The sequence below is a fragment of the Silurus aristotelis genome, assembly GCF_946808225.1.
Source record: "Silurus aristotelis genome assembly, chromosome: 19".
NCBI lineage: Eukaryota > Metazoa > Chordata > Actinopteri > Siluriformes > Siluridae > Silurus > Silurus aristotelis.
In genome coordinates, this window is record NC_139592.1 from 5,022,906 (window position 1) to 5,050,344 (window position 27,439).

Consider the following 27,439-nt stretch of genomic DNA (forward strand, 5'->3'; position numbering starts at 1 on the left):
CTAGGGGATCTTGCACACGTAAAGGCAGGAGTTCTAAATAACAGTTCTAAAGTTCTAAATAAACACACAAAACACATAATGATATTGTTGTGCATTCTCACTAGACATTAAATCTAAATCATTTGGGGTCAATGTCTTTCCATTCTTCTTATAAATGCAAACAGGATCATTTCCAGGAGTAAATCCACATGCAACCAACTCATTATCATAAGCCACTCCCACCAGATAAAAGTTATAAAGATTGCATTGGATGTGCTTTACAAGTACCAAGTCACTGACCATCATATCAGCTTCAAAAAAACTCTCAATGTTATGAAATGGTCAGATTTGTCCCTCATGTCCTTTCAGTGTTTGACAAAGATGAAGGTAACCATGACTGAGTATGCTAGATCTGCTGGGATGGTATTTAAGATCCTGTTGGGGTTTCCTCAGAATCAGTGGGAGGAAGCTCACTTCAGAGGTCACACACTGAGTGTTTATCACTCTCTCTAGAACCTTGGGGAAGGTCTGAGACAAGAGCCAATCACTGTCCTTGCAGGACATCACCTGATCCAGGTGAGTGGGTGCACAGAAACCCTGGGCTTGAGTGGTGTGTCTTCATAAGAGAAGTCAGTCAGTTGTGGAAAGTAGAACTGCTGATGGATATGACATCACTGGCTTAGAAATGCTCATGGCTGGCAACAGAGTTCAATGTGTGAGCTGGAGCTGATTTCCAGAACCCAATTCAGACTACTCTCCTCCTACTTTTTACCCTCTACCTCTTACAATAATCAGTTATTTCTCTCTTTGTGTTTAAATTCTCCCCTGTTGTAGCTTGATAGCCAAACTAATTGGACTATTCTCCTACATGTCAAGGTATTAGCTAATAGTAATAATGCTGAACATCACTGGAAAGGGTCCATAAGCATTTGGATGGGATATTTAACATATCATACAGTATATTTTAGTGCAGCCTTCTGCTGAACCGGATTTTAGTAAACATTCAAGTCAGCTTATCAAACTCCAGGAAGGTATGTTTATGGGTTGATCATAGTCTGTGGTGGAAAGCAATGCAATTAACTGTTTCAGTATCTATATGAGTTTAGTGTTTGAATTTTTCTCCATCTTTATCTTTATTCATATTTTAAGTACAACACTAAATACCGAGTCATGACTTATTAGAGCTTGTACTTGATCTTGGGACTATTCAGTTCATGCCACAGGTTTGCTGCTCTCTGTTTCTCAATAGAGAAGCTCTTTCTCCAGCTTAACCATATTACAACCCACTGCCAAAATTTGTCAAAGATATTAGAGCCAGACCTGCATAGTAAAGCTCCAGTGAAACATGAAAAACACTGCACAGAACAACACTACATTTCTTAACAGTTAGGTCTTCTGTAACAACAGTAGTGTTAGACATTATCAAAGTTTATTAAGAACAAGTTTTCTCTTTTTAAGTATGGACAACTACAATCATTGGTACATCCTATACATTTAGTATTGTTGAGTGTGTTCATAGCTACACAATTTTCTACAACAAAACACCACTACATGTCGATATATAGTGAAAAATGTCTATGTAATGTAGTAGCTGTATGACTATTGGTGTGCACTCTATTGTTTTTAGAGAAATTGTGGGGGATTTTTGGCAGCATGAGTGCTGCAGTATGTATGCATTATGTGGGTTATAGATTGTGGGAAAGGCCAGAGCTGTCTCCAGGTTTTCTTTGAAGCATTCTATGGATAATAACCTGGAAGTAAAATGACTTGAGCTCTCACATGACTTGAGCTCTTCCTTCTTTAAACAAATGAAATCAATTCATCACTCTGAGTAAAGAAATTATTTCAATCTTTAAAAAACATGTTCCTCCCTGCTCAAATCTGCACATGTCAGGTCATCCTGTTAGACATCATATTTATCAATCAGTCTTGTGCTTTTTATTCGATTTTATTATTCTCTAGTTCTACTGATGTGAATGATGTGAACTAGGAGCTGATAAGAATCCATTTTGCAGCAATTACACTTTTCTGCCACTAGGGGATCTTGCACACGTAAAGGCAGGAGTTCTAAATAACAGTTCTAAAGTTCTAAATAAACACACAAAACACATAATGATATTGTTGTGCATTCTCACTAGACATTAAATCTAAATCATTTGGGGTCAATGTCTTTCCATTCTTCTTATAAATGCAAACAGGATCATTTCCAGGAGTAAATCCACATGCAACCAACTCATTATCATAAGCCACTCCCACCAGATAAAAGTTATAAAGATTGCATTGGATGTGCTTTACAAGTACCAAGTCACTGACCATCATATCAGCTTCAAAAAAACTCTCAATGTTATGAAATGGTCAGATTTGTCCCTCATGTCCTTTCAGTGTTTGACAAAGATGAAGGTAACCATGACTGAGTATGCTAGATCTGCTGGGATGGTATTTAAGATCCTGTTGGGGTTTCCTCAGAATCAGTGGGAGGAAGCTCACTTCAGAGGTCACACACTGAGTGTTTATCACTCTCTCTAGAACCTTGGGGAAGGTCTGAGACAAGAGCCAATCACTGTCCTTGCAGGACATCACCTGATCCAGGTGAGTGGGTGCACAGAAACCCTGGGCTTGAGTGGTGTGTCTTCATAAGAGAAGTCAGTCAGTTGTGGAAAGTAGAACTGCTGATGGATATGACATCACTGGCTTGGAAATGCTCATGGCTGGCAACAGAGTTCAATGTGTGAGCTGGAGCTGATTTCCAGAACCCAATTCAGACTACTCTCCTCCTACTTTTTACCCTCTACCTCTTACAATAATCAGTTATTTCTCTCTTTGTGTTTAAATTCTCCCCTGTTGTAGCTTGATAGCCAAACTAATTGGACTATTCTCCTACATGTCAAGGTATTAGCTAATAGTAATAATGCTGAACATCACTGGAAAGGGTCCATAAGCATTTGGATGGGATATTTAACATATCATACAGTATATTTTAGTGCAGCCTTCTGCTGAACCGGATTTTAGTAAACATTCAAGTCAGCTTATCAAACTCCAGGAAGGTATGTTTATGGGTTGATCATAGTCTGTGGTGGAAAGCAATGCAATTAACTGTTTCAGTATCTATATGAGTTTAGTGTTTGAATTTTTCTCCATCTTTATCTTTATTCATATTTTAAGTACGACACTAAATACCGAGTCATGACTTATTAGAGCTTGTACTTGATCTTGGGACTATTCAGTTCATGCCACAGGTTTGCTGCTCTCTGTTTCTCAATAGAGAAGCTCTTTCTCCAGCTTAACCATATTACAACCCACTGCCAAAATTTGTCAAAGATATTAGAGCCAGACCTGCATAGTAAAGCTCCAGTGAAACATGAAAAACACTGCACAGAACAACACTACATTTCTTAACAGTTAGGTCTTCTGTAACAACAGTAGTGTTAGACATTATCAAAGTTTATTAAGAACAAGTTTTCTCTTTTTAAGTATGGACAACTACAATCATTGGTACATCCTATACATTTAGTATTGTTGAGTGTGTTCATAGCTACACAATTTTCTACAACAAAACACCACTACATGTCGATAAACTTTCTTTTCGGCTTCTCCCGTTAGGGGTCGCCACAGCGGATCCTCCGCACGTTTGATTTGGCACATGTTTTACGCTGGATGCCCTTCCTAACGCAACCCTCCCCAATTTATCCGGGCTTGGGACCGGCACTAAGAGTGGCTGGGGATGGTTCCCTGACCGGGAATCGAACCCGGGTCGCAGCGGTGGGAGCGCTGCATCTTAACCACTAGACCACCAGGGGACCCTATATAGTGAAAAATGTCTATGTAATGTAGTAGCTGTATGACTATCGGTGTGCACTCTATTGTTTTTAGAGAAATTGTGGGGGATTTTTGGCAGCATGAGTGCTGCAGTATGTATGCATTATGTGGGTTATAGATTGTGGGAAAGGCCAGAGCTGTCTCCAGGTTTTCTTTGAAGCATTCTATGGATAATAACCTGGAAGTAAAATGACTTGAGCTCTCACATGACTTGAGCTCTTCCTTCTTTAAACAAATTAAATCAATTCATCACTCTGAGTAAAGAAATTATTTCAATCTTTAAAAAACATGTTCCTCCCTGCTCAAATCTGCACATGTCAGGTCATCCTGTAAGACATCATATTTATCAATCAGTCTTGTGCTTTTTATTCGATTTTATTATTCTCTAGTTCTACTGATGTGAATGATGTGAACTAGGAGCTGATAAGAATCCATTTTGCAGCAATTACACTTTTATGCCACTAGGGGATTCTGCACACGTAAAGGCAGGAGTTCTAAATAACAGTTCTAAAGTTCTAAATAAACACACAAAACACATAATGATATTGTTGTGCATTCTCACTAGACATTAAATCTAAATCATTTGGGGTCAATGTCTTTCCATTCTTCTTATAAATGCAAACAGGATCATTTCCAGGAGTAAATCCACATGCAACCAACTCATTATCATAAGCCACTCCCACCAGATAAAAGTTATAAAGATTGCATTGGATGTGCTTTACAAGTACCAAGTCACTGACCATCAGATCAGCTTCAAAAAAACTCTCAATGTTATGAAATGGTCAGATTTGTCCCTCATGTCCTTTCAGTGTTTGACAAAGATGAAGGTAACCATGACTGAGTATGCTAGATCTGCTGGGATGGTATTTAAGATCCTGTTGGGGTTTCCTCAGAATCAGTGGGAGGAAGCTCACTTCAGAGGTCACACACTGAGTGTTTATCACTCTCTCTAGAACCTTGGGGAAGGTCTGAGACAAGAGCCAATCACTGTCCTTGCAGGACATCACCTGATCCAGGTGAGTGGGTGCACAGAAACCCTGGGCTTGAGTGGTGTGTCTTCATAAGAGAAGTCAGTCAGTTGTGGAAAGTAGAACTGCTGATGGATATGACATCACTGGCTTGGAAATGCTCATGGCTGGCAACAGAGTTCAATGTGTGAGCTGGAGCTGATTTCCAGAACCCAATTCAGACTACTCTCCTCCTACTTTTTACCCTCTACCTCTTACAATAATCAGTTATTTCTCTCTTTGTGTTTAAATTCTCCCCTGTTGTAGCTTGATAGCCAAACTAATTGGACTATTCTCCTACATGTCAAGGTATTAGCTAATAGTAATAATGCTGAACATCACTGGAAAGGGTCCATAAGCATTTGGATGGGATATTTAACATATCATACAGTATATTTTAGTGCAGCCTTCTGCTGAACCGGATTTTAGTAAACATTCAAGTCAGCTTATCAAACTCCAGGAAGGTATGTTTATGGGTTGATCATAGTCTGTGGTGGAAAGCAATGCAATTAACTGTTTCAGTATCTATATGAGTTTAGTGTTTGAATTTTTCTCCATCTTTATCTTTATTCATATTTTAAGTACGACACTAAATACCGAGTCATGACTTATTAGAGCTTGTACTTGATCTTGGGACTATTCAGTTCATGCCACAGGTTTGCTGCTCTCTGTTTCTCAATAGAGAAGCTCTTTCTCCAGCTTAACCATATTACAACCCACTGCCAAAATTTGTCAAAGATATTAGAGCCAGACCTGCATAGTAAAGCTCCAGTGAAACATGAAAAACACTGCACAGAACAACACTACATTTCTTAACAGTTAGGTCTTCTGTAACAACAGTAGTGTTAGACATTATCAAAGTTTATTATGAACAAGTTTTCTCTTTTTAAGTATGGACAACTACAATCATTGGTACATCCTATACATTTAGTATTGTTGAGTGTGTTCATAGCTACACAATTTTCTACAACAAAACACCACTACATGTCGATATATAGTGAAAAATGTCTATGTAATGTAGTAGCTGTATGACTATTGGTGTGCACTCTATTGTTTTTAGAGAAATTGTGGGGGATTTTTGGCAGCATGAGTGCTGCAGTATGTATGCATTATGTGGGTTATAGATTGTGGGAAAGGCCAGAGCTGTCTCCAGGTTTTCTTTGAAGCATTCTATGGATAATAACCTTGAAGTAAAATGACTTGAGCTCTCACATGACTTGAGCTCTACCTTCTTTAAACAAATGAAATCAATTCATCACTCTGAGTAAAGAAATTATTTCAATCTTTAAAAAACATGTTCCTCCCTGCTCAAATCTGCACATGTCAGGTCATCCTGTAAGACATCATATTTCTCAATCAGTCTTGTGCTTTTTATTCGATTTTATTATTCTCTAGTTCTACTGATGTGAATGATGTGAACTAGGAGCTGATAAGAATCCATTTTGCAGCAATTACACTTTTCTGCCACTAGGGGATTCTGCACACGTAAAGTCAGGAGTTCTAAATAAGAGTTCTAAAGTTCTAAATTAACACACAAAACACAATGATATTGTTGTGCATTCTCACTAGACATTAAATCTAAATCATTTTGGGTCAATGTCCTTCCATTCTTCTTATAAATGCAAACAGAATCATTTCCAGGAGTAAATCCACATGCAACCAACTTATTATCATAAGCCACTCCCACCAGAGAAAATTTATAAAGATTGCATTGGATTTGCTTTACAAGTACCAAGTCACTGACCATCATTTCAGCTTCAAAAAAAACTCTCAATGTTATGAAATGGTCAGTTTTGTCCCTCATGTCCTTTCAGTGTTTGACAAAGATGAAGGTAACCATGACTGAGTATGCTAGATCTGCTGGCATGGTATTTAAGCTCCTGTTGGGGTTTCTTCAGAATCAGTGGGAGGAAGCTCCCTGCAGAGGTCACACACTGGAACCTTGGGGAAGGTCTGAGACAAGAGCCAATCACTGTCCTTGCAGGGCATCACCTGATCCAGGTGAGTGAGTGCACAGAAACCCTGGGCTTGAGTGGTGTGTCTTCATAAGAGAAGTCAGTCAGTCAGTTGTGGAAAGTAGAACTGCTGATGGATATGACATCACTGGCTTGGAAATGCTCATGGCTGGCAACAGAGTTCAATGTGTGAGCTGGAGCTGATTTCCAGAACCCAATTCAGACTACTCTCCTCCTACTTTAATTTTCCATTCTTTTGGAAGTCACTCTATAATGTCTCTGACTGCTATAATCTCTTACATACAGTAAGTTTTTTTCCCCCTCGAAATCAGACATCAATCCATGTATTTTAAAATTCATTTTTTTTATTCATTAAATCTTTTTTTTATTTTTTTTACTGTACATTAAAAAATAATTTATTTCAAACATTTCTTTATCTTTAATGTTAATAAGAATTCCTTATAAGAATTGATAATAATTACATTAATTACAAAGACAAAGAAAACAGAATTTAAATGTAACCAGAACCAAAAAATTTTAATGCAGAAGTTGTATTTTACTAAGAAGATGCATATATATGGTGAATAAAAAAAAGATTATGTTTATGATATGAGTTGAGATGATGGAGTTGTAGCAATTGATGAAGACTGATATTTATAGGTGTATATTTTCTATGGCAGGTATGTGAAGCTCAGGTCTCTCAGGCTAAAATAAATGCAGAAATGTATTGATTAGTTCAGTATGCTCACCATAAAGACATTCATAATCATTAAGAAATTTTAAAAAGTGAGGTTGGAGCTACTTTTGTGATGAAGATTGAGGTAGTTTAATGCTCAAGGCAGTGGGGACACGCTGAGTATGCGAAGAGCTTCCGGACTGGAAGGTTCTGGGGTCGAGGAGGGCGACACTTCCAGAGTTCCCTCTTTGTAAGCGGGAGAGGCAGGGCTATCGGGGGACTCAGGAAGCTCAGGGCGGTCAGACCTGCTCTGAATAATCTGGTCTGGAGTTTTTAGAAATCTACAAAGCAGATGAGAGGAATAGAAATATGAATGAGTTTTAGAATTTTCTTTTTACAATTTTTTCTGTTTATCTGCTTTAATGTTGTGCTTTAACAGAAAGATCAAAGAAAATCTGAATTAAATGTTAGATATTTAAAATGTGCTTCAATTTCAGTCTGAAAAATAATGCAGAATCCTAATAACTGAATATTTCAGATAGTCAACATTCAGACTTGTCAACCTGAAGAAGACTAAGGACAAAAATATTAGCACCTGACATTTCCAGCCATGTGTTTCTTCACCAAACTGTTAGCACAAAAGTTGGTGGTACACAATTGTATAGGCTGTCTGGAGTCATTAGGATAACATTTTCCATACAATCCCTACAGCTCCTTGAAGATCTACTTTTACATGGGTTCAAGATTTTAAGTGGCCTGCTATACTACTCTGACCTTTAACCCCATTGAACACTTTTGGGATGAATTTGGTATTATTTATATATATATATATATATATATATATATATATATATATATATATATATATATATATATATATATATATATATATATATATATATAAATAGCTAAATTGGCCCCCTTAGTTTACATCACCTGACTTTACTAACACCCTTGTTAGTACCTGAATGAGCACAAGTCTTCACAAGAACCCTACAAAAACTATTGGAACATCTAACCAGAACAGTGGAGGATATTATAACAGCAAATGGGGACAAAATGTGAAATGAGATGTTCAAAAAAGCACATAATATCATTGTCCAGTGTGCAAATCTTTAATGTAGTGTACATACAGCATTTTCTTTTAAGAAACCTGTCATAAATGTTTTTACCCACCTGAATAGGAGCCTCTGCCCTGACTCCTTTTTGATGATGTTGAGTTTATAGTAATGGCGCAGCGCTCTAGACATCTTCTCATACGTCATATTGGCCCGGTTCTGAAATACAATAAAAATCAAAGATCTTGAAGATGAAAAAGTAGAGAGTTTAATTATATCTAGTAAGGCAATGTTACACTACTGTGTGTGGGAACATACATCTGAGATCTGTCAATTATTTTTTAAATCAAACAAAATAGCCAGCCGCTTATGTTAATCAATCTCATTATTTTTACGTATTATTTTTCCTAAAATTAAAGAGTTCCACCAAATTAATAAATATTCTCTTTAAGTACGGATTCACAATAATAATAAGAAAAGAAATACATTAAAAATGTAATTAAAATACAAACTCTGTATTGGTCCTTGATAGGCCTTGTTTCAAAATATGATTGTATGATATGGTTTGTAATTATGGTTTGGACATGTGCAGAGGAGGGACATGGGGTATATCGTTAGGAGAATGCTGCGAATGGAGCTGCCAGTAAGGAAGAAAAGAGCAAGGCAAAGGAGGAGGTTTATGGATGTGGTGAGGGAAGACATGAGGAAATTGGTTTGAAAGAGGCAGATGTAGAGGACAGGGTGGTATAGAGACAGATGATCCGCTGTGGCAACCCCTAATGGGAGTAGCCTAAAGAAAAGGAAGAAGAAGAAGAAGAAGAAGAAGATGATATGGTTTGTAATTGACAATTAAAAATTGGAATTTGATTAGCCAACTCTTATCCAAACCCAGAACATAGACCTAAAGTATATGATTGGCTGCTTCTTTAAACAGTGTTTTTCAGGGAAAAGTCTCCACTAGGGGGTGCTTTGAATAGGAAGGCAATTGATAAGGTTGAGGCAGTTTTTTTCCCAGCATTCATTGAGTGTCTACCATAACTGAGGGTTGTAGTTAATGCAGTGGCCTTGTCACATATAGCCAGCTGTTTTTGTTTGTTATTTACTTGTCTCATTTACATACAGGGTCAGTATGTGCTATACTAACAATATTTGTGTTTTGGTTTGTGTTATAAGAATATTATGTATTATTATGGTGTGTTTATGCCAGTAATACATGCATATTGTAGTAAGCTGGTAAAAGTACAGTATACAGAAATGTAATAATTGTTTGTTTTATTAAAATAGGTTTAAATGATAATGATAGTTTAAATGATAGTTTAAATGAACTTTTTCATGTTGGATTATATGGATTCAGAAATAGAAAGTATTAAAATTAAGTTGGTTTTGTTTTTAATGTGTTGATTTTTTATTCTGGGATCAGTGCTATTTTTTTTTACTTTTAGTTCTTGGGAATAATGAGAGAGGGAACATTTATTACATTTATTAAAATTCATAAATCACTGTTTAATCGTTTAGAATTCTTCTTAAATGTTCATATGCTAATCCATATGTACAATGAATCTAATGTGACCCTAGCATGGCAGTTTCATATCATTTAAAAGATTTAAAATGTAGAAATGTGTGTGTATACAAATAAACAGATCCTCCATATTAATTACTCTACAAAGACATCGCATCAGCCTACTTCTTTATTTACTGGCCTAAACTTCCGAAACCAGCAGATTCAACAATTTTGGAAAGGTGAATTCACAGTTTCACTTCTTTCCTAAGTGGATCTCTTTAATCATATACTATGTGTTCTTCCATTCAAGTAAATAGGCTGTTTAATTACAAATACATCTTATGAAAAAACACATTCATCGTCAGTGTCTATATTTTTTACTTGTCACATATCCACAGCTTGTTAGGTAGCTGGGGTCAGAGTGCAAGGACAACCATGATTGCGCCAGGTTAAGGTTAAAGGCTTTAACCCACCAGTGGCAGCTTGGTGATGCTGGGGCTTGAAGCCCTGACCTTCAAATAAGTAACTTAAAACCTTTTTATCAACCACTTTCCTCAATGGGTGTCAGACAGAAACACAGCCTGAATGGTCTGTCACCATGCACACTTTCACCCAGGGGCACAATTTCTAATTTTTCATAATAGATCGAAACAGAGGAAACTCATACAGACACAACTACACCATTCAAAACACTGCACAGTCACTAAACCAAGCTCAAACGATGTAAAACCATTCTTTATTTAAAGCTACAAAGTTTTTTCGGTAGCTTGTGCCACTCACCTTATGGTTCCCCCAGAGGCGAGCGAGTCCGTTCGGGTCCACCACTCTGAAGATCATGGAGTCCCGATCCTCCCACCTAATGTAGGCTTCATATCTTGTGTCCAGCAGCAGCTGGTACACGTAATCCCATAATAATCTGCAATCTGGTGAGGTAGAGAATGAAGAAACAGTAATATTTATAATGCAACTCTGGCTGAGTAATAGTAGATTTGACATGATGTTAAAGCAGAAGATGTGTGTTTCTTGTCATGTTCCATGTCTTCTCTACCACAAAATATAGGCTTTTGTACGTGACCTTTAGTTCCAGACAACACGACTGGGTGATTTGGGTGGATTTTATAGTTCATGTTTAGGGTCATTGTAATGGGTTAAATGTTTTTTTTTATTTTTCTTATTTAGAATGAAACAAATGCTTTTAATAAACATAGCCACTGGCTATGTGGTTTACCAAACACTAGTGTATCATCTTTATTACAGTAATAACAATACAGTAGGTAGATAGTTTATTGGCCCTGGGATTGAATTACACAGTGTATTAGCTAGCATGTCCAAGCTTGTTAGCAAAACCTTTTTACCTACTAGTGGCTACTATTTGGAGATAAGATATTCTAAATATATGCAATTAGATTGTATCGTTCATGTTTAGGGTCATTTGTACAGGTTAAATGGTATATTTCTGTAATTCAGAATGACATTAATGCTTTTCAGATGCACTGCTTAGCATGAATAACCTTAATAAACATAGCCATCAGCTTTATTACAGTAATAATGTAAAACATAGTTAATTTTTGGAAGTGGGAATTTAATTACCTAGTGTACTAGTTTACCTAGCATGACCAAGCAGATTAATAAAATGCTTTTACCTACTGTTTGCTACTAATTTGAAATTAGATATGCTAAAGTAAGCGTCTAGCTTTACTAACTTGTATTTTCCGATGCAGTAATGCTGAGCAGAAATATTTAAGGTTAGTGCTGATGTCATATGATGGTGACGGAGTTAAATTATTAGTGGTTGATTCAGTTTATCTGTCATGCACTTAGCAATTATAGCTAGCATGACCAAGCTGATTAGCAAAACCCTTTTACCTACTATTTGCCACTAATTGGAGATTAGATATGCTAAGGTTATTAAGGTTAGCGTCTAGCTCCTCGTTGTGGATTATAAACCTTTTTGGTATGCAGTATGTCAAGACTGATAAGTAAAATTTATGCCATATGATGACTGAGTCAGATTGTGATTGGTTGATTCAGTTTGACCGTCATGCGCTAAGCAACATCTAGAACATTTTTTGTTTGTTTGAACTCCTAGGCATTGGATAAACAGGGCCAGGGTGCTGGAGGAGTGCTGGATGAAAGTGTTTTAAGTCGGCTACCTGCGATTTTTCCGTTGGCTTCAACGGCCGGCGTTTTGATCCTGAATGATTCAGTTCTGTAGGAAAGGTTGAGTGGTTCCTCTGTACTGCAGAAGACGTGAGGTTGAGCAGCCTGGACTGGAGACAGCTTTGATTTGCCTTCTTTAGAAACATATTGAGTCTCTAAAAAAGAAAAAAAAAATGTTTTGTGTTAATTATTTTTTACTTACTGTGCATAATCGCCACTTCGTTGAACATTTTACTGGAGCACTTCTGTGTAAAACATTTTAACCTTAAGCTGACATGATTAAGCTGAAAACCTTATATACCGCATATTCATAGGGACAAAAGACTGGAATATTAGACATGCACTACATGGACAAAAGTATTGGGACACCTTTGACACCCATACAGTATATTGTTCTTTTACATACTGTTACCATATAGTTCGTATAGGATGTCTGGATTTGGTAGCATTTAATTTTTTCCTTCATTTGTACTAGGAGACCAAAACTTGTTCTAGCATGATCATTTCCATGTGCACAAAGCAAACTCCATGAAGATATGCTTTACATGGTTTGGAGTGAAAGATCTTGAGTGGCCCACTATAGAGCTCTTACCTCAACCCTATTGGGATGAATTGGAACGCTGACTGCATCCCAGGCCTCCTCACCTCACCTACATCAGTACCTGACATTACTTATACCCTTTTAGCTGAACGAACAAACATCTTTACCTGTACACTTCAAAATCTAGTGGAAATGCTTTATTTGTCACATGTGCTCTACAGCAGAGTGAATTTATTTTCTTCACATATTCCAGCTTGTTCAGACCCTGGGGTCAGACTGCAGGGTCAGCCATGATGCAACACCCCTAGAGCACTGAGGGTTAACCTTAACCAATGAGCTACCATTCAAAAAGCACATACAAATCTTATGGTCAGGTGTCCACAAACTTTTATTTTTGTATATTGATTATATTTTGTACCTAATTTCTTAATCCTTTAGTTGTTTGTAAATTATTTTTGCACAATTGTAGATGTGTAAATGTATGTAATATTTTGCATTCTGACCTGTGTGTGTTTGTGGAAGTTTTGATGGCTGCATTTGAGAGTTTTGTGCTATTTCTTGGCCAGGTGGGTTTTGGGTTCGAGAGTGTGGATTCACTGAACAAACAGGCACAGGTTTGTTAGTGGAGCTGCATAGACCTGCAATTAAGAAGCAAGAGAGAAAATCAGTAGCTGTCACAGCCACAACCACAAAGGTCTAAAAGTCTGAGTGATTAACAAACTCAATCCCCTTCTTCAGTCCTAGACCATGTTACTGACTGAAAGCAGAAACATTGTTCATCATGTTGACATTAGGGATTAATGAGTAGGAGAGAAACACTGATGTATGCTAAAGCATGAATAAGATATAAAGTATGGGTCACAGCGGGACAGATCTGTCCCAGGGTTTAAAGTATTGAAGTATAAGCAACTGTTTTTTTTTTTTTTTATTAAAACATAAATATAAAAATTTACATTTTTATATATTAATATTTATTTATATAAATGAATATTTATATAAATATTAATTTTATTTTTGATACATTTAGTGTACCATAGTTAAATTACCTTACACTGATACATTGTTTGTATACACTGATACATATGTTTATATATTATTCATTTTATTTATTCAATTATAATGCATCCTTACATTTTGTTTTGCATCTGTAATGTGTTTGACAAAATACTTAAAAATGGTATTATGTTTTGTAGCTATTTGTAGTTATTACTAGAATAGTATACATAACCTGTGCAATATATTTTTGTTTATTTGCTTTGAATTTACCCTCACGAGGGAAATATCAAGATCCGTGACGTCGGAGTGACGTGGGGCCGCCTTCCCGTGGGCTCACCACCTGCAGGAGGGACCGTAAGGGACGGTGCTGTGAGGATTGGGCAGCAGTTGAAGGCGGGGGCCTGCTTAGACTGCTGCCCCCGCGACCCGAATTACGGATAAGCGGGAGAAAATGAATGAATGAATGAATGCTTTGAATTCACTTTCTTTCTTTCTTTCTTTCTTTCTTTCTTTCTTTCTTTCTTTCTTTCTTTCTTTCTTTCTTTCTTTCTTTATTTCTTTCTCAAATTTCCTCCCTTGAAATAATAATATAAGTTATATATATATATATATATATATATATATATATATACACATACATGTATATATATACATGTATATATATATATATATATATATATATATATATATATATATATATATATATATATATATATACATGTATATATATACATGTATGTGTATATATATATATATATATATATATATATATATATATATATATATATATATGTATATATATGTATATATATATATATATATATGTATATATATATATATATATATATATATATATATATATATATATATATATACAGTGAGGAAAATAAGTATTTGAACACCCTGCTATTTTGCAAGTTCTCCCACTTAGAAATCATGGAGGGGTCTTAAATTATCATCTTAGGTGCATGTCCACTGTGAGAGACATAATCTAAAAAAAAAAATCCAGAAATCACAATGTATGATTTTTTAACTATTTATTTGTATGATACAGCTGCAAATAAGTATTTGAACACCTGAGAAAGTCAATGTTAATATTTGGTACAGGAGCCTTTGTTTGCAATTACACGTTTCCTGTAGTTTTTTACCAGGTTTGCACACACTGCAGGAGGGATTTTGGCCCACTCCTCCACACAGATCTTCTCTAGATCAGTCAGGTTTCCGGCCTGTCGCTGAGAAAAACAGAGTTTGAGCTCCCTCCAAAGATTCTCTATTGGGTTTAGGTCTGGAGACTGGCTAGGCCACGGCAGAACCTTGATATGCTTCTTACCGAGCCACTCCTTGGTTATCCTGGCTGTGTGCATTGTCATGTTGGAAGACCCAGCCTCGACCCATCTTCAATGCTCTAACTGAGGGAAGGAGGTTGTTCCCCAAAATCTCGCAATACATGGCCCCGGTCATCCTCTCCTTAATACAGTGCAGTCGCCCTGTCCCATGTGCAGAAAAACACCCCCAAAGCATGATGCTACCACCCCCATGCTTCACAGTAGGGATGGTGTTCTTGGGATGGTACTCATCATACTTCTTCCTCCAAACACGTTTAGTGGAATTATGACCCAAAAGTTCTATTTTGGTCTCATCTGACCACATGACTTTCTCCCATGACTCCTCTGGATCATCCAAATAGTCATTAGCAAACTTAAGACGTGCCTGGACATGTGCTGGTTTAAGCAGGGGAACCTTCCGTGCCATGCATGATTTCAAACCATGACGTCTTAGTGTATTACCAACAGTAACCTTGGAAACGGTGGTCCCAGCTCTTTTCAGGTCATTGACCAGCTCCTCCCGTGTAGTTCTGGGCTGATTTCTCACCTTCCTTAGGATCATTGAGACCCCACGAGGTGAGATCTTGCATGGAGCCCCAGTCCGAGGGAGATTGACAGTCATGTTTAGCTTCTTCCATTTTTTAATAATTGCTCCAACAGTGGACCTTTTTTCACCAAGCTGCTTGGCATTTTCCCCGTAGCCCTTTCCAGCCTTGTGGAGGTGTATAATTTGGTCTCTAGTGTCTTTGGACAGCTCTTTGGTCTTGGCCATGTTAGTAGTTGGATTCTTACTGATTGTATGGGGTGGACAGGTGTCTTTATGTAGCTAACGACCTCAAACAGGTGCAGCTAATTTAGGATAATAAATGTAGTGGAGGTGGACATTTTAAAGGCAGACTAACAGGTCTTTGAGGGTCAGAATTCTAGCTGATAGACAGATGTTCAAATACTTATTTGCAGCTGTATAATACAAATAAATAGTTTAAAAATCATACATTGTGATTTCTGGATGTTTTTTTTTTAGATTATGTCTCTCACAGTGGACATGCACCTACGATGACAATTTCAGACCCCTCCATGATTTCTAAATGGGAGAACTTGCAAAATAGCAGGGTGTTCAAATACTTATTTTCCTCACTGTATATATATATATATATATATATATATATATATATATATATATATATATATATATATATATATATATTTCAGCACAAACCTATGTTTGTTTATCTGTGGAAACCACACCTTCTTTTAACTGAAGCTATCTGACTCTACCTGTATTGAAACATGCACAGGGAAATGAATGCCGCCATTTAATCAGGTTACAGTTTTTTGTTGACTTGCACAGAAGGAAGAGGCAGAGAATTTGATTTCCTTTTTCTGTAGAACGAGTGCTGCAGGTTGGTGCAGGTTTTCATCTCTATTCTGGCATTGGTACAACCAGGAAATAAAAAATAAAAAAACAACAAAAAAAAACATAGCAAACCAAAACAAACAGTAGCAGGCTCTGATAGTGAAGCTTTGTGTCAAGAGAATATGCAAATATGTTGCCATCCGAATGAAAGGAAGCATCTTAGGAGCAAATGCAGATGTGGTTTTCATAAATATCACCAATTACCTGCAGATTTAACTGCAGTTAAAACTAAGAGGTTATGAAGAACAAACTACTTTGTGTGAAAATGCTGATCAGCTTCGAGGTGGAAAAATATACTCTATAGTTAATTGCTTTGCTAGAACAGCACACTATCTTTAATGTAAAACCCAAAAGTGTAAGAAAATTACACATTTTAAAACTAGATGAAAGTGCAATGGCCACCATTGATCATATTGCTTTCCTGTTTCTTCTTTTTTATTTAATACATCGAATTTCTTAAATTACTTAGAACAAGAACTGTCTTGTGGCAAAGGATTAGGAATCAAAGGTAAAATGTTCACATCCATATGCTATGCTTAACTGATGCATAGTGCTGGGATTTGATGTGGCATGATCTGCAAGTGCAGTGCTGCTAACCCCAAAGTGCATTATATTTGCATAAGAGCAAATTCTCGAGGGAAAAAAAATCTCTTAAATCAGTAGTGTTTCTCTGTAAAGTTTATAGTACAAGTCAAAAGTTTGGACACACCTTCTCCTTCAGTGGTCTTTCTTTCTTTTGATCATTTTCAACATCCTACATTAATACTGAGGACAGCCAAAACTTTGAAAGAACATGTATGGAATTAAGTAGTAGACAAGAATGTAATAAATAACAGAGAATATATTTTATATTTTACATTCTTTAAAGAGATAGTCACCTGGAATGGTTTCCCAACAATCTTGTGGAGTTCCAAGTGCCTGTGCTTCACTCTTCAATCCAACTCATCCTAGAATTGTAATTGTGGACACCAGGTCTTCTGATGCAGCACTCCTAAATGTGTGTTTGGGAACTGTGTTGTACTGTAGGAAAACAATTTATCCTACCGCTATGTGCAAATTGCATGTCGCTGCAAAATGCTGTGGTAGCCATACTGGTTAAGAGTGCCCTCAATTTTTACTCTATTAGCAACAGTGTCCAGCAAAGCACTGCCACACCATCACATCTCCTCCTCAATGCTTCACTGTGAGAACCACACATTCAGGGACTGTCAGTTCACCCTTTGTAATGTATGTCTACCCAAGACATGGTGGTCAGAACACAAATAATTGAAATTTGGACTCATCAGTCCAAAGTCCAGTGTTTCTTGGCAAAAGCTTTTTGCTTGTTGTTCTTCCGATGTAATCATTTCTTTGCTACAATTCGACCATGATGCAGTCTCCTCTGAATAGTGGATGTTGAAATATGTCTGCCACTTAAACTCAGAGAAGAAATGATGTAAATCAGCCATTTCTGAGACTGCTAATTTTAAAAAACTCATCTTCTGCAGCAGAGGTAGCTCCTTTCCTGTATTTTGCATTTTAACAGCACTGATTTTTTAACACACGATTAATGCAGCACACATTTCTGTTCGACCATTTTTCGACCATAAAACTTTTGTTTAACTGATGCACCAAGTCTTAAATCAAGCACCAAAAACCGCCAGGATGCACACATCTGGCATTTAAAACCGTCCGTGTGGAAACATTTTCGTCCCGAAATCTTTTGATACATAGCTGTCTAAATATATAAATACTACTACTGCTATACTACTATATATTACTTTAAATCATCGCAAATGTCTAGAGATTTAGGCAAATGTGTAGGTTTAGTTATTTTATGTCTTTTTAACCGTTATATTATTATATAATTATATACTATATTGCCAAACGTTTGCAGACACCTGGGCATAAGTACGGTATGTGCTTTTTGAGCATCACATTCAGTCCCAGTTTGCTCCTATAATTTTCTCCACTCTTCTGGGAAGATGTCGACATTTGTGTTCATCAGTCTCGAGTGTGTTAATAAAGACAGGTGCTGATGTAGGTGAGGTGTGGAGGCCTGCAGTGCAGTCAGCATTCCCATTTATCTCAAAGATGTATACACCGCATCCAAAGACATCCTATACAATTGTGTGTCTTCGGTTTTGTGGTAACAGTTTGAAGAAGAACCACATGTTGCAGGAAAGGTCAGGTGTCCGCAAACCTTTGGTAATATAATGTATCTTATTACTACCACTTAAATTGGAGTGTATTTTAAATACTTGATGCCATTTTCTTCACCATGAAGATTTTAGCTCTTTCTGTAACACCAGTGAGTAAAATTTGTTTTCATTTGTGTAACTGGATTCTTGATGTAGTCATGACTCACTGCCCTGGATTTCAGCATCTGATATTTTTTCTGTAATCATCTTGTCTCAAATCGATTACAGAAATACTTCATTTCAGGAATATTACTCACACTGACTAAACATGCACATTCACCTAAAAATAAACATTTAAAAAAATAAATCTATTGTGTAACACTAAAACCTGCAGACTTTCATTAACATTACTGCACCACACATTTGAAGGAACACAATTTTATTGTCTTTGAAAGAGACCTAAACTTGTTCCAACACCACAATAGCTCATTTGCCCCACAAATAAATTGCTAATTAAAAAAAAAAAATGTTGACGAGTCACAATTTCGATTTCTTTTTTTTTTTTATGTGTAACTACTTAAAACATAACTATAACAACATGACTGAAGTAACATTCTCTTGAATAATAATTTGAAAAACCATCTGGTTAAGGAACGTTGTATTTTTAGTGGGTATGCTATAAATAAAGTGGTCAACATGGTGTAAATAAATGTAAAAACAAATTCTCTAGTTAAATATCTTTGCAGAAGATTTGAATTAAATATGAAAGCAGATATTGTGCAATTTGAATTAAAGATTAAATATTTCTGAACACATAGCTAGAAAATACCCATTTTAACCAATGTAAACACGATCTCTGCTTGGTGTCTGTCGCAAATGCTGCAATATATTAGTGGTCCTGCCACTACTGGTTGCAACTGACTTTCGGCATGTTTTGCATTCGACAAAGGTTTGTTCAACGTCTTTCCAAACCACAGAGGAAACGTTACTATCTTTCTTTGGCACAAGGTAATTCTGATGTGAAGAGCATGATGTTAGACGCTATTTCTACATTACTACCCCTCATAGAATGCTCTCATATGTAAGCGGTTAATTAGACGCGCCATCATTCTGCCATTGGTCGATGACAATGTATCTGATTGGATGCGTGCGTCAACATTTTGATGGAAAATCGCGATTCGTCTAATTGAAAATAAATTATAATCGTCTAAATACGGAAATTTGAAAGAAAATCGCCCAGCCATATAGTCAGATTTGCACAAACTTTGTAACGCCCACAAAACTCCATAAAAGTTATTGCTTACAAAAGAGCTAAAAGCATGAAATAAAGTATCAGGGTAAAGGTTGAGAAACAGAAATGGATTTTATTTTGACTTGTGTCTGGACCAGTCATAATATTTAATAATCTTATGTTAGCTGAAGCATTTGTTGATGTTTTAAGGCACTGCGTAGACAGAACAACCCATTCTCCAATTATATGGTGCTAATTCATTTGGTTTAAGCAAATGAAAACATTTTTGTTTGAGTTTTGCACTGATTCAAAATGAATGAATTTAATATAAAATAGTGGTGTTGAAGTAAATTGTACGTTAATCGTTACTGTAAGAAGCTTTTTTGGCATATCTGTTCTTTACTTTAATTCATTAATTTACTTTCATTACCACTTGAGGAGAATTTTACTTTAACTTCACCACATTTTAAAGTCAAGTATCTGATCTATACTTCTTACTTTTACTACATTTTGAGAAATCAGTTGTTCCTTTTTTATTTATGAGTGTATAAAAATTTAACTGGTCAAGCGTGCCACCATTAAGGGTAGAGCGCACGTTCTGTTTTAAACTCATTTTTATTGGTGCTTTGTGGTATCTACTCAGCACCATCATATAGTTCAGCATCAGTTCAACAGCAAACAGAACATTTGAAGAGTAATAATTATTGGGAGAAACTCCTGTCTTTACCCCCGTGGCTTAATTTGTGCAATTATTCTGAAGTAGTTGAAAAGAAGGTTTTGGGCTCATGGGCTCAATTGTAATAGATATCAATCAGTGTTTGACTCATTAATAGCATTCTATTAAGAGTAAATCTTTTCGCATAAACTGAGTTGATTCAGCAAAGATTCCTCTGACAAAAATTATATTAGGAACATTATAGCCATAATAAATCATAATACTTTGGATACTTAAGTATATTTGAAGAAATAAGTATAATTGAAGGAACTTTTTTACTTTTACTCAAGTAAAAGTTTAAAGGAAACAATTGTATTGTATCATACTGAATCTCTACTTTTACTCAAGAACATGGTTTGCAGCTCACAACGATATCATAGCTGTTCTCACCAGGTCTGGTGGCCCCGTCCATTCTTCACAGCTTAACCATCTTGTTTCCCACAACCTTGTTTGAACTTGCAACAATAAACCTATAGTTTATTGCTATAATCCTCTGTCTTCTTGCTACAGACTACAAATAGCAAATATCAACCCCATAAACCTTTGTCCAGACAGGAAGTGTGTATTCTCACCTGTAGTTCCGAGAGCGATGGGGGTTGCAGGGGTGTGAGAGCGTCTCTGCTGCTTCACATGCTGTAGGAGTTCATACAGGACGTCACCTGAAAGTCAGAATTATAACCAGAGCATGTTGGAATCCCCATGCTTTTAAATGAAAATGTATAGCCTACAAGATTTAAAATATATAATTTCTAAATCTAAAAGACTTGGTAGAGCTTTTTTTTTTTTTGCACGTGCTGCATGAGGAAATTATTCTGTTTCCAGGCTATAAAAAACCCTGGGATTGGGAAACATACTGTAGATTTCACATGCCTACATCAAGTATTTTTGATTTGCCCAGTTTAAATTAAATTAAAATGTGTTTATTTAAATTAATTTCTTTAACTGAAACATACATTTACCAAACACATTAGTAGGAATGTCTAATAAGCACCTGCTCACTCAGGTAAATATTGAAACTTGACCTTTTTCCCCTCCCAATCGTCTGACCAGTTTGGGTGAGTGTGTCTACTGTGTAGCATCAGATTACTGTTAATTGTCTGAAACCCTGATAAGATCTCCTGCAGATGTAATCATTTCAAGGTTACAGTTTTTGGTGTTTGGAGGTTTCTCTTCTATGCTTGCCACCCTGATTGCTTATGAGTTAGCACATCTTTCCTGTCAGCTCGAACAAGTCAGCTGACCTGCTTAAACCGGCAGAACTACCACTCTGAGGAGTTTTTGTTACCGCTATTCACTGTTATGGGTGAAAATCCCAGAGGTTTGCATTTGCTTCTCATTCTGGTGTTTGATGTGTAATTAACTGAAGCTCTTGACCTGTATCTGCTTTGTATTACACCTTGTGCTGCTAAAACATGATTGGCTGATTGAAGTAGCTGTGCAGGTATTATGTAGTAGGTGTCCAGATATTGTGAATATATGCTCACTATTGTAGTGTAGCAGGCAATTAGCTCATTATTAGTGTTAGAACATTAATTTTTCACCTGAACTGGGACAGCGCAGACGGAAATCCTCTTTGGTGAGGAGACACAGCGCTTTGCCGTTCATCTCAAACTTTTCGTGATCAGATCGGCGCAGGGCGTATTCCCTCTGAGCCCACCGCAGCCACAAATTCACATCGTCCTTATCCCACAGGGATGGATTAATACCTACACAGAGAAAAATCAAAGTACAGGAATGTACCTAAAAGAGTACAAATGCTATGTTGCTCCAGCTGTACCCTAGCAGGGTACCGCGATGTACCTCTGAGCATTGGAACAGGTTTGTACCTTCTTGTTTGTACTTCTAAAATAATATTTATGTACCCCTAGCGATAAAATTGTACCTTTGTGTCCTGGTACGGTATTATTCCATAGCATTTCACTGATTTTCTGCTGAACTGATTCATCTAAAAATCATAAAAAATTACCCGATGAGCAATTATTTAACTGTTTAAAAAATGCTTTTTTTTTTTTTTAAACAAATTAGCATTTTTCGGTTATAATGCAGCTTCTTTAATGCAGGTTTTACTTCTGTAGTATTTTGTGTGTGTGTGTGTGTGTGTGTGTGTGTGTGTGTGTGTGTGTGTGTGTGTGTGTGTGTGTGTATATATATATATATATATATATATATATATATACACACATACACACATATATATAACATTTTATATAAAACATTTTTTTCTTTGTATAAATGTTATAATAATATAAAAAAAAGTTTGATGCATATTAGCTGACACAATCTGCCATTTCTAATTACATTATTTTTTCTAGAACATTTAATCATTATTTATAGAATTAGCAGTTTTAGAAATGGCTGATTTATTCATTTATATATTGCAAATACAGATACAACATAAAACGACATAAAACTTTATTTATATTCCATCAATAAATAGATAAATTAGATAAACATAAACCATTGAATTCATGAATTTCATATTTCATATAAAGTTCGGGATAGTACACAGGAATCATCTCCCTGCAAATCCAGAATACATGAGATATTTCAGCTTTTAAACAGGGAATAACTCATTTGAATCTGAGTTTAATGATACGTGCAAATGCAGGACGTACGTAGTCTTCCAGGAAGTTTGCAGAGTTCATCTGGTGTGTCAAGAAACATTGAAGTCGAGGGATTTGTGGTGTGAAGTTGAGTTTCACCCTCACCTGTATCCTAAAAAATTCACAAAATATCTTTTTAAACTTATAATATATAACAAAACTAATTTCATGTTCATGTAGTTTGGATTATTTACATTTGTTTTATTTTGTATTAATTATTATCATTTTTTTTAAAAGATGGAACCTGTCTAATTGGCTAGCTCGGATCTGATTTATTCTATTTTATTTATTTAAATACAGATTACATGTGCAATTGGATGTTCAAAAAGCCCATACAAATGTTATTGCCAGGTGTCCACATTTGTCCATATATTTGCCTGTATATACAAAAGAACGCGCTCAGGTGCAATATGTCAAGCTTTGCATTATATGCATATTCTTTTCATTTTATTATTTATTACATTGCATACACTTTCTCTATCTCTAGGCACTACTCCCGTCCATATCTGTGTATAAGATATGTAAATTCTGCTTTTGTCACCCTGACTGTACTTTGTATAAATAAGCAAACTTGTCAATAAAACCTATTCTAAAATATATTTTATAGCTCCATATATAACTGTGTGTATGTCTGATAGATACAAAAAATACAGACTATACTGTAGGTACAAAAGTTTGTGGACACCCTGTCAAGATTCTATGTGTTTTTTGAACATCTCATCAAACATTTAGTCCCCATTTGCTCTTATGATAACCTTCACTTTTCTGGGAAGATGTTTCACTTCAGATTTGGAGTGTGCTTTTGGAGATTTGTGGAGACGCGTTCAGCCACAAGGGTGTTAGTAAAGTCTGATGTTAGTAAAGTGACCTGGGGTGCAGTCAGCATTACAATTGACCCCGAATATGTCCAATAAGGTCAGAGCTCTAAAGCTGGGCCACTAAAGATCTTCTACTTCAACCCATTTAAAGCATATTTCACGCCATAAGCATACCTTGTATATACACACCTTTTTTTCCTCATATATATCTTTACATATTTTATATAGTTTTATACTTTTGCATTCTTTTTCTTGGCTTATTTTTTTTTCCCCATCCTATTCCCTCATGCCGCACTGTCGTAAAAAAGCATTTTACTGCATGTCGTACCCTGTATGTATATGTACAGTGCCTTGCGAATGTATTCGCCCCCCTTGAACTTTGCGACCTTTTGCCACATTTCAGGCTTCAAACATAAAGATATAAAACTGAAATTTTTTACAGTTTTACAACAAGTGGGACACAATCATGAAGTGGAACAAAATTTATTGTATATTTCAAACTTTTTTAACAAATAAAAAACTGAAAAATTGGGCGTGCAAAATTATTCAGCCCCCTTAAGTTAATACTTTCTAGCGCCACCTTTTGCTGCGATTACAGCTGTAAGTCGCTTGGGGTATGTCTCTATCAGTTTTGCACATCGAAAGACTGAAATTTTTGCCCATTCCTCCTTGCAAAACAGCTCGAGCTCAGTGAGGTTGGATGGAGAGCATTTGTGAACAGCAGTTTTCAGTTCTTTCCACAGATTCTTGATTGGATTCAGGTCTGGACTTTGACTTGGCCATTCTAACACCTGGATATGTTTATTTGTGAACCATTCCATTGTAGATTTTGCTTTATGTTTTGGATCATTGTCTTGTTGGAAGACAAATCTCCGTCCCAGTCTCAGGTCTTTTGCAGACTCCATCAGGTTTTCTTCCAGAATGGTCCTGTATTTGGCTCCATCCATCTTCCCATCAATGTTAACCATCTTCCCTGTCCCTGCTGAAGAAAAGCAGGCCCAAACCATGATGCTGCCACCACCATGTTTGACAGTGGATATGGTGTGTTCAGGGTGATGAGCTGTTTTGCTTTTACGCCAAACATAACGTTTTGCATTGTTGCCAAAAAGTTCGATTTTGGTTTCATCTCACCTTCTTCCACATGTTTGGTGTGTCTCCCAGGTGGCTTGTGGCAAACTTCAAATGACACTTTTTATGGATATCTTTAAGAAATGGCTTTCTTCTTGCCACTCTTCCATAAAGGCCAGATTTGTGCAGTATACGACTGATTGTTGTCCTATGGACAGAGTCTCCCACCTCAGCTGTAGATCTCTGCAGTTCATCCAGAGTGATCATGGGCCTCTTGGCTGCATCTCTGATCAGTCTTCTCCTTGTATGAGCTGAAAGTTTAGAGGGACAGCCAGGTCTTGGTAGATTTGCAGTGGTCTGATACTCCTTCCATTTCAATATTATCGCTTGCACAGTGCTCCTTGGGATGTTTAAAGCTTGGGAAATCTTTTTGTATCCAAATCTGGCTTTAAACTTCTTCACAACAGTATCTCGGACCTGCCTGGTGTGTTCCTTGTTCTTCATGATGCTCTCTGCGCTTTAAACGGACCTCTGACACTATCACAGTGCAGGTGCATTTATACAGAGACTTGATTACACACGTGGATTCTATTTATCATCATTAGTCATTTAGGTCAACATTGGATCATTCAGAGATCCTCACTGAACTTCTGGAGAGAGTTTGCTGCACTGAAAGTAAAGGGGCTGAATAATTTTGCACGCCCAATTTGGCTTTGTGCACAGGGTTACAACTGTTTTTGGTCTCCTAGTTCAAGTGAAGGGTAAATATAATTCAATCACAAACAAAGATGTCCTTTACAATTGTTTGCCTCAAGCTTTGTGGTAAAAGTTTAGAAATGAACCTCATATGGCTGGAAAAGACAGGTGTCCTAATATTTTGTCTATATAGTGTATATAAAGACATGTATGATTTTGTTGTGAAGAAACGAGACCAGGTTTCCTGTAACTACTTTGATTAACTGCCTGTTTTTCAGCTGTAAAGTGAAAGTATGGGTTAGGACAAAAGTGAAAGTAAATTGTATAATGAAGTGCGTTATGTGCTGCAGGTTTTTTCTTTTCAGTTTGATTTTTCTGATGTTTTATAAAAGGTATAATTCTGTAACACATTTGAATAGTTAAAAAAAAAAGGTTTGGCCACTTGCATAATTAAAAGCCACACACAGCTTCACAATAGGATCCTCGGGGTGTGTATAATGGAGACTGGATTTCCTGTACATTCTTATATAATGCTGTGTATCACTTTGTGTTACTGAAAGAGTTCATTTTTAGTGTGTGAAAAGATATAACAGGTGTGTATACTGTAGCTCTGTGTATGAGTACTCAACAAATACTTAGTGTGTAAAAATAAACAAATGAATAACAATTATAATAATTATGTGTGTGTGTGTGTGTGTGTGTGTGTGTGTGTGTGTGTGTGTGTGTGTGTGTGTGTGTGTGTGTGTGTGTGTGTGTGAGTGAGTGTGTAATGGTGTATAGCTTTGTGTGTGAGTATTTAAATATGTGTGTGTGTGTGTGTGTGTGTGTGTGTGTGTGTGTGTGTGTGTGTGTGTGTGTGTGTGTGTGTGTGTGTGTGTGTGCATGACTGTAAAATGGTGTAAAGGCTTGTGTGTGAGTATTCAAATCATTAATCTTTGGAGTGTGTGTGTGTGTGTGTGTGTGTGTGTGTGTGTGTGTGTGTGTGTGTGTGTGTGTAAGAGAGAGAGAGAGAGAGAGAGAGAGAGAGAGAGAGAGAGAGAGAGAGAGAGAGCGCATTCTTACCGTGATGAGTTTAGGCGCTGTGGAGCTGTTGGTCATTTTCTTATCTCCAAACTGCACATTACATTATTTTCATGAAAGGTTAAAGATGTGCCAAGAGCTTTTAAAAGCTAATATCTGTCTATCTATCTGTTTATCTACCTGTCTATCCCGAGATAAATGAAATGCAATGTTTTCCCAGAATGCTGTCGGTGCTGAAAGACAGTCCAGGCTGTTGTAGTGTAGAAACCTTCCGGGAAATGAAAGTGAAAGAGGATCTGCATGTGGGATTTGGAGAAACAACGCGACCAGAAATGCCGAAAACTCCCTAAAACGTCAGAATCACTGCTGCGTATCTTCCTGAGTGCTGGAAAAAAACTAAAGAGAGATCAAGAGATAAAATTAGACTTAAATTAATTTCTATTAATTTCTATTTATCTTTTAAATGATAACACCACCAAGAGACAAGATGAGGATGATGATGTTGATTATGTTGATGATTATAATAATAATAATAATAATAATAATAATAATAATAATAATAATAATAATAATAATAAAAGTTACAACTCTGGTGATTGGCCTGCTGAAAGCTCTTTGCTCCCATCTAGTGGTGTTTTTTTATTATTTTTAAATCTCATATGTTCAGATTTGATTTGATCAGGAAGGAAAACTGACTCAAATATATTTAGAAATTTAGGACTTTTCTGAAAACTGAA

The 27,439-nt window shown here is 36.4% G+C and overlaps 1 protein-coding gene across 3 annotated transcripts; it reads right to left on the reverse strand.

The window, feature by feature from the left end:
- Positions 1 to 7,104: 7,104 nt before the first annotated feature.
- Positions 7,105 to 27,129, reverse strand: etv7 (ETS variant transcription factor 7). Of its 3 annotated transcripts, XM_083521140.1 has the most exons (10): positions 26,745 to 27,124; positions 23,113 to 23,212; positions 22,039 to 22,203; positions 21,070 to 21,156; positions 13,197 to 13,331; positions 12,146 to 12,307; positions 10,773 to 10,915; positions 8,610 to 8,710; positions 7,560 to 7,774; positions 7,105 to 7,462 (listed from the first exon to the last, which is right to left on the reverse strand). In XM_083521140.1, the coding sequence occupies exons 1-9, from the start codon at positions 26,778 to 26,780 to the stop codon at positions 7,591 to 7,593; spliced, it is 1,113 nt and encodes a 370-aa protein (XP_083377266.1). In that variant the 5' UTR covers positions 26,781 to 27,124; the 3' UTR covers positions 7,105 to 7,462; positions 7,560 to 7,590. The 3 variants fall into 3 exon arrangements, with proteins under 3 accessions (XP_083377266.1, XP_083377268.1, XP_083377267.1); XM_083521142.1 differs by lacking the exon at positions 13,197 to 13,331 and having other exon boundaries at positions 26,745 to 27,129; XM_083521141.1 differs by having other exon boundaries at positions 7,105 to 7,774; positions 26,745 to 27,125.
- Between the last annotated feature and the right edge of the window lie 310 nt (positions 27,130 to 27,439).

Excerpts from the sequence above, each read along its gene's own strand:
- etv7 (XM_083521141.1), bottom strand. The coding sequence starts at position 26,780 with ATGACCAACAGCTCCACAGCGCCTAAACTCATCACG. Across the intron at positions 23,213-26,744 it reads CAGCGCCTAAACTCATCACG|GATACAGGTGAGGGTGAAAC; the intron begins GTAAGAATGCGC and ends TGAATTTTTTAG. Across the intron at positions 10,916-12,145 it reads AGCCAACGGAAAAATCGCAG|ATTGCAGATTATTATGGGAT; the intron begins GTAGCCGACTTA and ends CTACCTCACCAG.